At 42.9% G+C, this 14,157-nt stretch overlaps 1 protein-coding gene across 1 annotated transcript in view; it reads right to left on the bottom strand.

Annotated features, from left to right (window-relative positions):
• The window catches only part of LOC149856282 (macrophage mannose receptor 1-like), a 65,700-nt gene that overhangs the window by 42,985 nt on the left and 8,558 nt on the right, over window positions 1-14,157 (bottom strand). The window contains exons 4-10 of the mRNA XM_090065256.1: window positions 12,576-12,719; window positions 10,171-10,331; window positions 9,722-9,834; window positions 7,666-7,787; window positions 4,747-4,965; window positions 4,319-4,462; window positions 688-851 (exon numbers count right to left, since the gene is read on the bottom strand). Of these exons, the coding sequence (XP_089921382.1) occupies window positions 688-851; window positions 4,319-4,462; window positions 4,747-4,965; window positions 7,666-7,787; window positions 9,722-9,834; window positions 10,171-10,331; window positions 12,576-12,719 (1,067 nt within the window). The remainder of the gene's footprint in view (window positions 1-687; window positions 852-4,318; window positions 4,463-4,746; window positions 4,966-7,665; window positions 7,788-9,721; window positions 9,835-10,170; window positions 10,332-12,575; window positions 12,720-14,157) is intronic.

Genomic DNA, 14,157 nt, shown 5'->3' with positions numbered 1-14,157 from the left:
CTGTCCCCTGCGAGCAGCGCAACCCCAGCTGACTGCCGAGCCCAGCCCCATCCCTGTCCTCTGTGAGCGGCACTGGGCTTGGCGCTCAACTGGGGCCATGCTACTAGCAGGGGACAGTGACAGGGGTCAGGCTCAACTGGCACAGCCCCAAACCCTGTAAGTGGTGCTGGGCTCACAGGGGATGGGGCTGCGCCAGCTGAACACCAACCCTGGCCCTGTCTTCTGCGAGCACTGCTGCCAAGCATCGAGTCCAGTGTCACTCACAGAAGATGGGGTTGGGCTCATGCTGAGCAGCACTGCTTGCAGCAGATGGGACAGGGTTTGGCCTGGTGAGGCCTCACCCCGTGAGCAGCACTGGTGATGCCCAGGCAGCATCGCTTGCAGGGGATAGGGCCGCACCAGCTAATTTCCGATCCCAGCTTTGTCACCTGTGAGGGTGGCAGGCTCAGCACTTTGCTGGCGTGGCCCCATCCCCTGCAAGCAGCACTGCCTGGACCATGCCAGCTGAACGCCAACCCTGGTGCCACTCACAGGGTACCATGTGTAAGTCGAGGTTGAATTTTAAGAGTTAAGAATTGGGCTTCAAACCTTGCTATGCACTGTGAAATACGGTACCTTCCATGGTCTCCATTACAAGAAAGCATCAGACTGCTTCCCAAGTAAGAGGAAAACTATTCCTGGTCAAACCTTTTCAGCAGAGGATTCCAGCTGCAACAGACTTGTTCCTTTAAAATGGCTACAAAACAGCCTGGCTTCCATCCAGCTCAAACTTCTGTTGCCTTCTATAAGGTAGCACCATCCATTCCTGTACCACCAGCCAAAACCAAGAGGACACTTCAAGCTGTACTTGCCTGACATTAAAAGAAAAGAGAAAATGGCAAATCCTATAAAACAGCTTCCTTTTAAGGCTAAAAAGTTTTTTTTTCCCTGGGATATCTGGCTTCTCATGCTCCTCTCCCGACATAGCTGTTTTTATTCCCATTTCTATTCTAACAGCTTTTTAGATATTGTGTTGTGTAATTACTTCTAGAAAACTGAAAGAGACTGGCAACTGTTTTACTTCCTGAGGCTATATATCTAACTAGTGTTTTTTATCATGCCCACAAACCTGGCAGCCATATCAATATTCATACACAAAAATATTAATTTGTTTGGGCTAAACTGAGCAAATACTCATGTAAATGCCAGTTTAGTAATCACTGCCAACAGCAGGAGACCTGCTGCAAAAGGATGACGTTCACCCCAGGCCTGACATGGAAATTCACACCTATGCAGAGAACCAGCTCAAAGTCATGGAACCATTGAGGCCCTGGCTGGAAGATGGAAATGATAGTGGTACTTAGACCTTAGGCTATTCTTCTGAAGAAAGCACTCTCCTTTAAAAAGAAAGCATTCTTGACTAGATGGACTACTGGTCCAACCTAATACAGCACGTCCTGTGTTCTTATGTTCTTCTGAGAAAACAGACACATTTCACACAAACAACCCACCCTGGAATATAGTACAGGCTTAACTACAGCCAAATCCTTAGCTGCTGCTGAAGACTGATCTCCATGGATGCTTGTATACTGAAAAGGCTATGAAATAAGAGTAGAGAGACCAGCCAGCACCTAGCAGACAGCAAAGGTTAGCTTGATTAATGGAACATCAACACCAATATAAAGAAGAGATGATTGTTAACACCTGTACAGTGAAGAGCAATGAGCCATTTAGTTTTTCCCTCAGCTACCTGAATAGTAATAACGCAGCTGTTCTCCTGGACAGAGAAATAGCTTTCCCACTTAATAAGCATCCCCCATTTTTTTGGGGGGGAGGGGGAAGCTGATTTTGGGAGGAAATGTATATAATATGTGAGAAAATACAGTACTTTCTCAGGGAAACACAAGAAAAACCAGGCCTAAAATCTCCACACCACACCACTACTCCTCTATGACTATCTGTTCCCAGGCACAGGCCAGAAGATGCAAGCACATGAGATGGCAAGGTTCTGAAATGTAATTTTAGCACCTGAAAAATTCCACAGAAACAGGTACAGCAAGGGAAGGAGCCAGGTCTATTAATCCAGACACGTGTCAGTTTCATCAGTCTTGACTGCATCCCTTTGATTTTGCCCAGATTGGTTTAAACGCTTTCTTCCCCAAGTATTAGAAAGAGATGTTTGAAATGCATTTATTAAACATGATTCTTCTACAGGCAGCACAGTGAAAAGCTCTCTATTTCTCTCTTCAGGAGAACGTGGAAGAAATTCAATATAGAAAAGCTTTAACTCGCAAAACATTTGCAATTAAATTTTTATTGCAAAAGTATTTCTTTAAATACAGGATTTTTAGTTATCCTTTGACTGAATAATTCAAACAGAATAAAAATTCTCACCCTTGACAAGGCTACATATAAAGCTGTCCATGTGTAAACATAGGCTGAGGAATATAAATACATATTCTGTCAGAAGTCTGGCGTTGTGATTCGCTCATAGTCAGAGAACGGGCCCTTGTACACGTGAGGAAATTTCCCTTTATAATGGTTTAACTGAGTAACAGTGTACACACTCGGCAGCATGTTGCCATTACGTTTCGTAACAGTGCACACATTCAGCGATATGTAGCACTGTACTTTTTTATGTAGCAAACTAAAACACATCCCACGTATTTTAGTTTGCGAGGTAACAAATAACAGCGATATTCCTCATGTGTACAAGGGCCCTATCCAGAGTAGGCAGCAGGGATGGTACACAGGTCGCTGGAAGTTCGGGTGTGCTTGGCGAAGTCCAGGTTTGGTGGGCTTCCAGTGCTCCATACACCATCCCCACTGCCTTCTCCAGCTGCCAGCACACCTAGCCACCCTCCTGCTGCCTTCCCGGGGCAGCCAGCCATTCCCGGGCAGTCCCAGGTGGCAGGGATGGTACACAGGGTGCTGGAAGCCTGCCAAGCCTAAGGTTCCCTGGGCACTCGCAGGCTTCCAGTGCCCCATGCACCGTTGGATCCAGTGGGTGCTGTCTGCAACCTGGGGCTGCACCTGCACAGCTAGCACCCCATCTGGGCAGCCCTAGGGGGCACTGCCGCCACAGAGGGAAGTACTGCTCCACTCTCCCCCCCGCAGCTCAGGGACTGCATGACCTGATGGGCAGGCTCCACTGAGCAGGGGTGAGGGGAAGCGGCGAGGGGCCCGATCTCTGCCCCCCGAGCCTGCCTGCGTCTCCTGCAGCTGGAGGATCATGCAGCCCGAGCTGCAAGCTGCAGGGGACCCTGGTGCTTCCCTCCACCACGGCAGCACCCCCTGGGGCCTCAAGGCTTCCCTCCCCTTCAGTGAAGCCTGTCCACTCTGCAGTGGGGGACCCCAGTGCTTCATTCTAGCTCTGACTTGCCTGCAGATCTATTTAAAATGCCTCAGGATCTATAAGAATAACATGGCTATTCTGTCTGTATTGCTTGTTTCAGTAAGCGTTGTGATTAGCTGCTGAGACAATCTATCAAGAGTGCTCCAGACAGACAGAATAAGCCTATTATTATTATAGCTACACTGAATGTCAGTAAAGCCAATCTGCTTATACGAAGGATTTGTCACCTTTATTCTGTTATATATTAGAGTAGATCTGGCATGACTACCCCAATTTGATAGTTTAGTAGACAATCATCAATCCTTCTGGATCATGGTGTATGCATGACAGGTCACCAGGCCCTTTAACGCATACACCTAGGCAGGAGTATGGAGGAGGGGAGGCTGCCCAGACCTCCCATCCCCCCTTCAGACCATTGAGACAGGATCCTAATGCCAGACCAAGTCTGGCCATTCAGTGGCTCAATGGCTGTAGTTATATGCATGTCCAGGAATCAAACCCTGGTCTCCCACATGGAGGGCAAGGATTCTACCACTGAATGACAACAGTGGAAGGCAATTTGATGGAGTTTACTAGTGTTAAAGTACACTAGTGAAGGCAAATGCAGATTCTGCCTTACTGCATACTAATGAAGCTTTCCCACAAATTTAAAAATAAGAAAAATAACATACTATAAAATGAGCTGTTTTAAATAACACTGCTATTCTACTATGCCCTTGTAACACAAACATATTGACCTGAACACCAGAATACCCTGATTGCTTCATATACATACCATGGCAAAAAACCAGAGGCACTATCTTCATGTTCCCATGTAAGCTTATTTGGCTATAAGGAAACACTGCATACCATAAAAATAAAAAAATCATGGAAGAGCTGGATCCACTACCGCATTATGGGTTTTTTATTTAAACCTTTGGAAGAAGGAACGCTCAGTTTTAATCCCAATTATCAAACAGATAAGATTTTAAAATAAATGCTTACCTAAATCACAGGCCCCTACATCTTCTGGTGCAGCACAAACAACACTGTCCACACACTCTCCAGATATGCTATTGCATGGCATGTCCCAATAGCAACGTGAGCACTCCTGTTCACATGACAGTCCATAGTATCCAACATTACAAGCTTCAAAAAAAATGAAACACATACCAATCTTGGGAAAAAAACGTTATGGTTAGAATGGACATTTTCTCATAGAAAACATGCTGAATAAGTTGTTCCTTCTCTTTACAATAAATGAAATGTTAGCAATTTTCAGCTAGGGGTCACTAGAATTTAAGCCAAAACAGAATTTTTAAAAACTATGCATAGTATCCACTTAAGCCTCATGCTGCTAGCTGGTATATGAAGACATTTTATTTAACGGGGGGGGGGGGAATTTACTGATATATCCAAATAAGGTATACTACCTGATTTTAGGTATGTGACACTGGGTGCAAATCCACCAATAACCAATTCAGAGTTATTTATCAGTAAATAAACATCTCTCCAAAGCATATAGCCAAGGCACCCACGTTTCTGCTTTACACATTGTTCTCTGGCCAATGTATGGTTAGTGTAGTTATTAGACAGTCTCAATGTTGGAGAGACTGTTACTGTATCCCAAAAGCCCATGAACACGTCAAGATCTGAAGAAAGAAAAAAGTTTCACTCACTGATGGTTTACTGGAAGACTGCCACAGTATATAACAGATGAGGTGATAGTTACAGATTAATGTATATTGATAAAATGTACATGTATTGCAGTTCATATTCACTACCCTTTACCATCTGAGATTTTAATGGAATGGCTAAGAGTCATTACTCAACTACCTTAAGATGTTTAATTCCGTATATGAATAGTCATTAAGCACAGTCTGTAAATACCAGCTATTTGCTGACAGTGAAACATGAGACCCTTTTTGCATTTCTTCACAGCCAACATTTAAACATAAATAATAATAAAGCTAATAGGAGCCATTTCTGGAAAATATGTACAACGTTATGTTTTCTATAAAACTTCAGATGCCCAGCAGTATCAAGGAGCAGCTTGTATTGACAATGTCTGTTCACATACAAATTATACTGGGCACGTCTACATGAGAAGCTTTACTAATCTACTGCATGGTCGTTGTCATTATTGGCAGTCCCTCACAGACGAGGATGACGTCCATCAGGCTTGATGGGTCCTCAGGTGACTGAGGAGCCTGATTCTGGATACACACGTTCTTCGGCAATGGGGGCATGTTGTTGCATGGGGGAGTGGGATTCACATCCCTCAGCTGGTCTCCTTCTCTTTCCTCCACCCGTGCAGTTCTGGCTCAGTATTGAGTCGTTGGGCTTCAAAGTGGTGTACACCTTGGTGGACCACATGGTGCCACACCGAACGGTCAGCATCTTGCTCCTCTTAGCTGTTGGTGTCAATGCCTCTGTGCTTGAGGGAAACCTTGAGTAAATACAGGTACTAAATTAACTATACAGTAGTTACAATGCAGCAACACTCATGTAGATGCTGACTGATAACAAAATTGCTCCCAGTCAGCTACACCAGCTGAGGGCCACAGGGAATGAGGGAGTTCTCTGTCCCCCATCCTGGTGCTGCTCTGCTTCCGGCTCTCCCCAGGAGCCAATTAGCACCGGGGGGAGGTTGCTCTTTGCCCCTCATCCCCACCCTGGTGCTGTGTGGCTTCCAGATTCCCACACAAGCCAGAAGTTGAGCAGCGTTGGGACTGGAGAGCTATCTGCTTCCTCACTCAGCTGGGAGCTCACTGACTCGCTCAGCCATCAGGGAGCCCTCTGGAATGGGACAGGTCCCAGCCAGCCCACTGCTGGGAGGGGAATCCCTGCCCAGCTTGGGCTCACCAGCAGCCGCCCCAATGAGGTCCCAGTGAGCCAACTGATGGGAAAACCCTACTGGGCATGGGGGCTCGCTGGCAGCTGTGTCCCAACGTGCATGGGGCTGGCAGAGCTCTGCCCACTGCAGCAGCAGCTGTCTCCCATCCTGGTATACATCAGGACCAACCCCTGGGCTAGCACCCCAGGGAGCCTGGAGCTCCCTCCCCCTGGTTGCTGCAGGGGGGCAGCAGGGCAAGAACATCTCTGTATTGGGCTGCTTCTGTTGGGAGCAGATTTGCTCCCAACAGGGTGCAAGTATAGTCATGCCCCCAAGGAAGGCTTACCGTATAGTAATGTACTATGCAATAAGCATATTAATTAATTTACTATTAATCACATTAATAGCACATGTAGACATGCCCACTGTCTCTTTCTCTAGGCTGTTAAAGGCATCTGTCTGTCTTACAAGACAACAGAATTGAACTGAGACAACATCTTGTTGAACACCTGCAAGTGTGGCTGAAGAGCACAACTCTTGAACAACAGTCCCTTCTGCACTGTTCACATGTGAATTTCATATCTAACAGTCATGAATGGGATGCAGGTTCTTCCCAAGGTTTCTTCTCTCCTCTGAACATGGGGCTCTCCTTTCCTCAAAAGCCTTTATTTCATGCTTCAAAGGCTGTTTCCAAGTGCTTCAATCCTCGTTTCAACAATCTTCTCCCAGTCATTTGGCTCAGTGTTCATTGCCTTCAAATCTCTCTTGCAACCATGTTTGAAAGAGATCAGGATGCCCACATGGTCACCTTCCTGTTAAGAGTTCTCCATACAAGAGATCCTTGGGCCACTGTCCATTCTCTGCACATAATGCTGACTGAGAAGAAAACGGATGCATGTTCCAAGACCTCAGCATGGGCAACTCTGTCCCACCAGGAAATTTCTAGAATGAGGCAAAGGCAATGTAAGTGGAAGCTGTTGAGGTGCTTTTTCTTGAGTAGAGTGTAATCCAGGATTCACTGCCATATAAAAGGGCGTTGATGATGCAAGCATGATATACTTTGACCTTGGTCTTAACAGTCGGTTTGTTGTTATTCCACATTCGTTTGCTCGGCATAAGTTATATGACTAGATTATGTCTATTCACATACAACTCATACTGTCTCTTTCTCTAGGCTGTGTTAAAACTGTATTTAAAACCTCAGCGCATTCTGATGAACTCACATGCAGTTATTAGAGTTCATTTTTGGAATGATTTGAATAAGCTCTAGTGAAACTTTTTGAGACACTTTATAGGATGCTTCTATCAGTGCTCAATGTTTCTGCCCTTTGGGAAATACAATAAAATCTTCAACCACATAGGGTAAGCTAATTTTGATAAAGTAGAAATTCTTCCCCATGCAAAGACAGAACAAGGTATAGGCATTATTCAATTCATATTTAAACCTTTCACATACTGGCCCACTGGTCAAAGGAAATTCCACAAAAAATTAATATAAAATCAACAGACTTCAAACCTGGTTCTGCTGCCTTTTTGCACACCCACCCCTTGGCTTTGTTACAGTCTGCTACAGACACGTATTTATCAGCTGTCAATTCAACACATCTATGCTGTCTTTTCTTCTTTTTTAGAACTAGCCTGTTGCAGAAAATAAAAACACAATTCAGGGCATCAGTTCTTTTTGGACTGTATCTAACTCACCTAAGATGTCAGTAAACTGGGATGGATTGAGGGAAGGACAGCAAAAACAATGAACATGAGTAGGAAGAGACATGGAAAAAATAATCAACTGCAAAGGAATAAAAATTACTAGAATTTAATATGAAAACTGTCTCTGACTGCCCACCAGGATTAACAAAAAAAACAGCAGTGAGAAAGGGGGAGAATTTCCTCATCAACAGTCTATGGCGTTCCTAGAATATAAGACAAAATAAGATTCCAAAAAAACCCCTCCTTCTATATTGTTATAGAGAACAGTATCCACTCACCACTCTGACAAATGGATTTTTAACGATAAAAGTGTTTTAAAATGTCAGATATTACAAGAGATGCAAAAGAAAGGACAAAGAATTATTAACTGGTACAATCAAAGCTAGGCATGCAGCTGGACCACTGCCTGTATTGAATGAGTTTAAGTTTGGAATTATACCACTACAATGATTTTATATTGTTTAAAGCAGTGGTCTCCAACCTTTTTAAGTAGATCAACTTTGGCATTTAAAAGTAACCTAAGATCTACTGTGCACCACCCTCCACCCCCACAGCAGGTAATTCAGTGAGGAAGGAAGTGGGGGCAGATCTAGGCAAAGGAAGAAAAACATATTTGGGAGCATGCCTCCCCAGTCCATAAGTCTGTGGGGGAAGGGGTGGGGAAGGGGAGAGGGCTGGAGGGGGGAAGCAGAGCAGATTGAGGCCCCAACCCTCGCTCCACTTCCTCCATCACCGCTGGGGCCTCAATCTGCACCCTCACCCCCAAAGGCAGGGAGGGAGGGAGTAGAGCTGGAGCAGGGGCAGGCCCTGTACAGCCAGGGCAGTGGAGCTGCGAGCAGTTTGCCCAGGGGGTGCAGGGAAGGGGGTGAATGAGGGTTGTGTGCCCCTGGATCTGCACGCTGGCTGGGCTGGCTGCAAGTTGAGGCTGAGGTGTGCCAGACAGCACTGGGAGCGGGGCTACATGGGGGGCTGCTGGCCCCCAAAAATTTGCCATGGTCTCCCCTCCCAGCGCCGTCGCCTGGCCTGAGCACAATACAGCGCAACACAAACCACTGCTGTGACCCCTAGTTTAAAGTATTATACAGAAATATTGTGTACAATATGCTGGATGACTATGCACAAGAGAGAGGAATTCAGACAAACAGGTGAAGAGAGTGGTTACTACTACATATTGAGAGAATGGAGAGCCTATATGACAGGAGCAGTCTAAAAGGCTGGTTTGTTTTGTGTATAAAAAAAATGAAAGCTGAGAAGAGACAAGATTGTTTTTCCATGAGGATGGTAGAAAAGCTATTTAGGAAAATGCGGGCACAAAAAAAAATAGGCCAAATCTGAACACAAATAAAAGTTAGGTTGGAAATCAGAAGAAGGCTTCTTTCCATTAGAGAAGTAGAGTTCTGGAATATCCTGTTAATAGGGGTAGTTGAAGGAGACAACCTAACTAGCTTTCAGAAGAAGTTCACAAATTTATGTACAGGATGATGAAGACTACACTCGCTGAACTGTAATGCCTTTTTTCAATCACATGCCTTATTTCTGCATGAATCAAGAGAGGTCTAAATTGGGCCTCCTAATGTGATTGTAAATATGATATTAATATATACATCCTGTTCATAAATATACATATATATTCAGTGTTCTATGAAACAATGCCTAAATATTTTCCTGTACTGAGTGGAATGGACTTCATAAGATTTTAACGAAATATTCAAGTTAACTATATGTCTAAGGCTGTAATAAAACTGAGATTTCTTTTGCATCTGCATAGTAAAACAGGTAAGACTTCTGTTTTACTGTGCTTTTGTAGCACAAACACATTAAACTAAACATCAGAACAACTCCTAATTATTTCATATACAAACCATGGCAAAACACTAGATGCACTATCTTCATGTGCCCAGGCCCAGATACCATCTTGATTTATATCTTGCAATCCTGTCCATGTTTCTCCAAACACAACTGCTGTTATCCAAGTCTGCAAACAAGTTTTCAGAAATAAAAAGGAACATGGAAATAAAAGGCATCTGTGGGTTGATTATTTTTATCCAAATAAGAAAAGAAAAGAAATTAAACTACGAGAAGGGAAAAAGGGTGTTATCTAAGAGTCCAAATATGCTGGCTTTCCATGCCAGAAAATCCCCATCAAGGTCAAACAAATTCCCTGGATGCCTAGTGAAGCATATTCTTCACATGTACAACCTTTGTGATGTTTAGTGTTCCATGTAAGTGTGAAAAGAACAGCCTCTACTATAACACCTTTACAGTGCCACTATTCTGAACAGGAGAAAAGGGATTATCTTAATAACTGTACCAGTTCTTCCACACTTTCAAACCAAAGGAGTTCAGCACCTCTGTACCGACTGCAGGTAGTATTGGCATCCTTCCAAGGTTTCCAATTAGCTGGAAGGATAAAGTAACAATACCTCTTCCAGTATTGCCAACCAAGTTCTGGACATTTTAAACTGACTGTGCCTAAAAACAAAAACAAAAATAAAGACAGCACTGGTGTGTCATGTCAAAAATAAAATTACAGACATTTACCATTACAAAAATCTCAACATTCCTTGCATTCACAAAATAGCATGCATTTCATTTTAAGTGAAAAATACTCACTGTGAAAAGGGCTGATACAGAGTTTATTCAGTTCAAAGACCTACTTATGCCTTCCTTTGGCAGCAAAAGTGGGATTTGGGTGATTCATAGGCTTTGTGCAGGACCTGTGCAAGGTGACAGGCATTAAAAAAAGTCCACTGCAGCTACTGCTTTACCTGTCCTGAGAAGGCTACACACAGACATTGGTGGTAGACCAGTAAGCCATAAAACCTATATTGTGTGCACATGAGAGACAGCTGGACTCATGTCAGCACCTTTGTTAAGACTGTGATCCTAAAAATACTTAGGTGCACAAGGGTCCTGTCATCAAGTCATAAGACTTTTTGAAGGATGAGAGAGTAAGGTGTGAATCTTCTCACATATAGAAAATACAATTTCTAGATTGTACAGACAAGTCACTATACTAATTTTAATGTGGCATTAGCCCTGGTTTATTTAGTGAAAAATCTCTTGAAACACTAGCTTTGAACAGCATCTCCTGTGTAAATAGTAGCTCAGCTGCTGCTCTCCGGACATGGCTGTAGCTCCATCTGTACAGTTTGCAAAGGTCTTACTGTTCCATGCACCAGGTCACTTTTACACTGATGCAATCCCACTAGCTTCAATGAAGTTACTGGAGAATCAGGCCACTGTTCCTGTCTGCAGCACCAGTTACCTATCTATATATCTTATTAAGTGTGCATTTGGAACAAAAGGTGTTAAAGGAACAAAGATTATTAGTTTGCTTAATCCTATACCCCGACCTCTATGATGATGTTGCCTATTATTCTCAGGCCTCCATGATAAATAACACTGCTTCAGTGTGGACATGTTACGCTAGCTGCTTCTGTTTTTAGCATATTTACTGATAAAAATGCACTGCTCAGAGCAAAATTTAAGTGCTGATGCAAAATGCAGGTGTTCTTTCACATAACTTCTTTATAGGGTTTTCCTCTCCCTACAGTAACTTTATACTATGCAACACAGCTCTTACTTCACTGTACTTGTTTCAGTCATCTGATTTTATTTGTTTACTTCATACATAAGCTGTTCGACTTTAAGGAGGGAGGGAGAGATATTGGTTCTGCAGCTGGAAATTGATGCATAGGACAAGTGAATTGTCAGGATGGGTGGGAACTAAGCATATAAAACTTCAAAAACAAAACAATAAAACCCTCTTACATGAGTAAATTATGAATCTAAGATCATTCCCATCACTTTGCTGTACATTATATCTCTTCCCTTGTTCTGTCTTTGCCTGTAAGAGTTTAAGCTTCCCTGGACATAGGTGATTCTTCTCCATGTTTAGAAATCTGGTACTTACTGCATTTTGAGTTTTGGGACAAAAGCAAATGCAAGTAAATGATCATACACATAAATCTGATCAAGAGATATAATTAAGGTGCTGCTTTCATGGCTTCTCAAACTTATACCAGTGAGCCAAAATTTCCAAGGGAGCTGGTAAAAGTTGGAGTAGAGAGAGTCCCGTGTACTTCATCCACATCTTTTGCACTTGTAACAGTAAATAACGGTAATATAAAACTTGACTATGGCAGTGCTACCCCTACTGGGGACTGTCTTCACAGTGGGGAACCAGGGTCAAATTTTATTGTCTATGTAACAGCAAAGCAGATTAACTAGGGGAAAAAATATGAGGCAAGAAAAGAAGCCATCTCACTCATACATTGGCACAAAAACTTATAACAGTCTTAGCCAACTAAATTAAATGTGCATGAAGGCCACAGCTGTTGGCACATTAAATTGGGAAGCCTGCACTGCTGCTCTACCTGTTCTTTATGTTATAGGAAAATGGTAGCATCCAACACAATCACTGTAGGTTCTTTCATGAAGGAGGCAGCAATCAAGCTCACTGTGAAGTGCTGGGAAGCAGAAGCTTCAGGGCAAGTCGATATTCTAGGTCTCTTGTTAAACACCAACCCATACACATAAACAAAGATTCAAAGACTAACCAGTGAAAAATGAAAGAGCTTGGGCAAGAGCTTCTAGACTCATGTCAATGTCTTCCCTGATCCCAAAACCAAACCAGCTAATTTTTATGTGGATTACAACCAGAAAACGCAGTATAAAAGCAGCTGTTTCATGGCACCCTTTGTTAGAACTTACTTATTACACAACTCCTTGTGCTGAAGGGAGCAAGACAACGGGTGTTTTCATCACAAATCCCAGTCAAGCTATTACAAGGTAGGTTATTACGGCAGTTGGGGCAGGCTTCCCTACATCCATATCCATATTGCCCAGAAACACAGCCTTCAGATTGGGAAACACAAAACGTTTCAAATATTAACAGTAGGTTTACAACTCTGAATAATGATTTCTTTCATTTTAATTCTCATTTTCTTTACAATCTCCTATGCACACAGTGGCATTATTACCATGAGTGAGAACAAGATAAGAGTGTGTGTTGGATAAAAACAGCTAGCAGCATCTGGGTTTCAAATGACATAAACTGTCTTAATCACACAGCTCTATTTTCTAATGTCACACATTTCAGAGCAAATATTTTGTCATCCTTACAATCAACGTTACCTTCTGAGCCAAAAAGTCACCCACAAAATATCAATGTGGTGGAAGGGGGAATCAGATCAAAGGAGCCCAGGCCAAAGCGTTTAAGTCAAAATTTCTAAATGGGGTTGCCTAAAAACTAAGCACCTAAATCTATACGTACACTTCTGTAATAAGATGATGAGTTCTTTAAAATTAAAAGATAGCCAAGTATGTTCAGCACCTATGAATGTAAAGCCAGTTATATTATTAATCCGTACTGGGACTCAAGAATCTAACCTTTAGAGACTCAGATCTGAGATCCCAGTTCCTTAGGTAGCCAGGGTAGATACTTTTTTTAAGGTTTTTTTTTTTTTCAAAAAACAAGTTCAAATTCTTCTTTAGTTAAATCAAATTGTTTAGAAATTGTTTTCTAAAGAGCAAAATGCATTTAAAATGCAACACCAAAAATATGACAACACTACATTAAGAATTTACCAGACTCTATCACAGTCCTTTACATTTTAAATTAAAACAATGTTATTGAAGCATTACATGTTTAAGAAAGTCAGATCACTGAAATGGTGAAGCCACTAAGTACCTGGGAGATTCTAAACCTGCCTAACCAGGGATATCTTCTTTGGTAAGTACAATGAAAAACATTTTCTTCATTTCAGTCTATTCAATGACTAATTCATTCAATGTTGAGAAACTGACAGGGGTCATCAGAAAGAAGTTAGCATTGTAAGAGACTGCCTCCTACATTACTGCCACAAACTTCTTAATTAACCCATTTCTGAGTATCTGCAAAGATGCTGTCACCTTAACTCTTTCCCCTAGGAGTTAATCGTACTGCCTAATTGCTGGTAAAAAAAAAATCTTCCCTAAATTTTTTCTTCCTTACCTTTGGGCCATCTTCTTAAGCTGTGAATAATTCCCTTTCTTCATTTATACCACTAACTTTGAGTCTATTTATAGATTACGATCTTCCACAAGCCCTCTGTTTTATATAGACTGCAAATAGCTCGTTTATTCTTAGCCCAAAGAACCTCCCAGTGCTGGCCCTGTGACCCTGGAGCTGGCGCTGAGAGATAAGCACCCCAGCCCTGCCCACCCCAATCACAGAGCTGGGGCTGGGAACTCCCTGCCGCTCTGTCCGGGTTCCAGTGGCAGAGCCCGCCCCAGCAGCAGACAGCTCCCAGGG

Source organism: Crocodylus siamensis, chromosome 10 (assembly GCF_052110815.1).
Source record: "Crocodylus siamensis isolate JL-2025a chromosome 10, ASM5211081v1, whole genome shotgun sequence".
Taxonomy (NCBI): domain Eukaryota; kingdom Metazoa; phylum Chordata; order Crocodylia; family Crocodylidae; genus Crocodylus; species Crocodylus siamensis.
The sequence above is the reverse complement of the archived record's forward strand: the minus strand, read 5'-3'. Positions and strand labels throughout refer to the sequence as shown.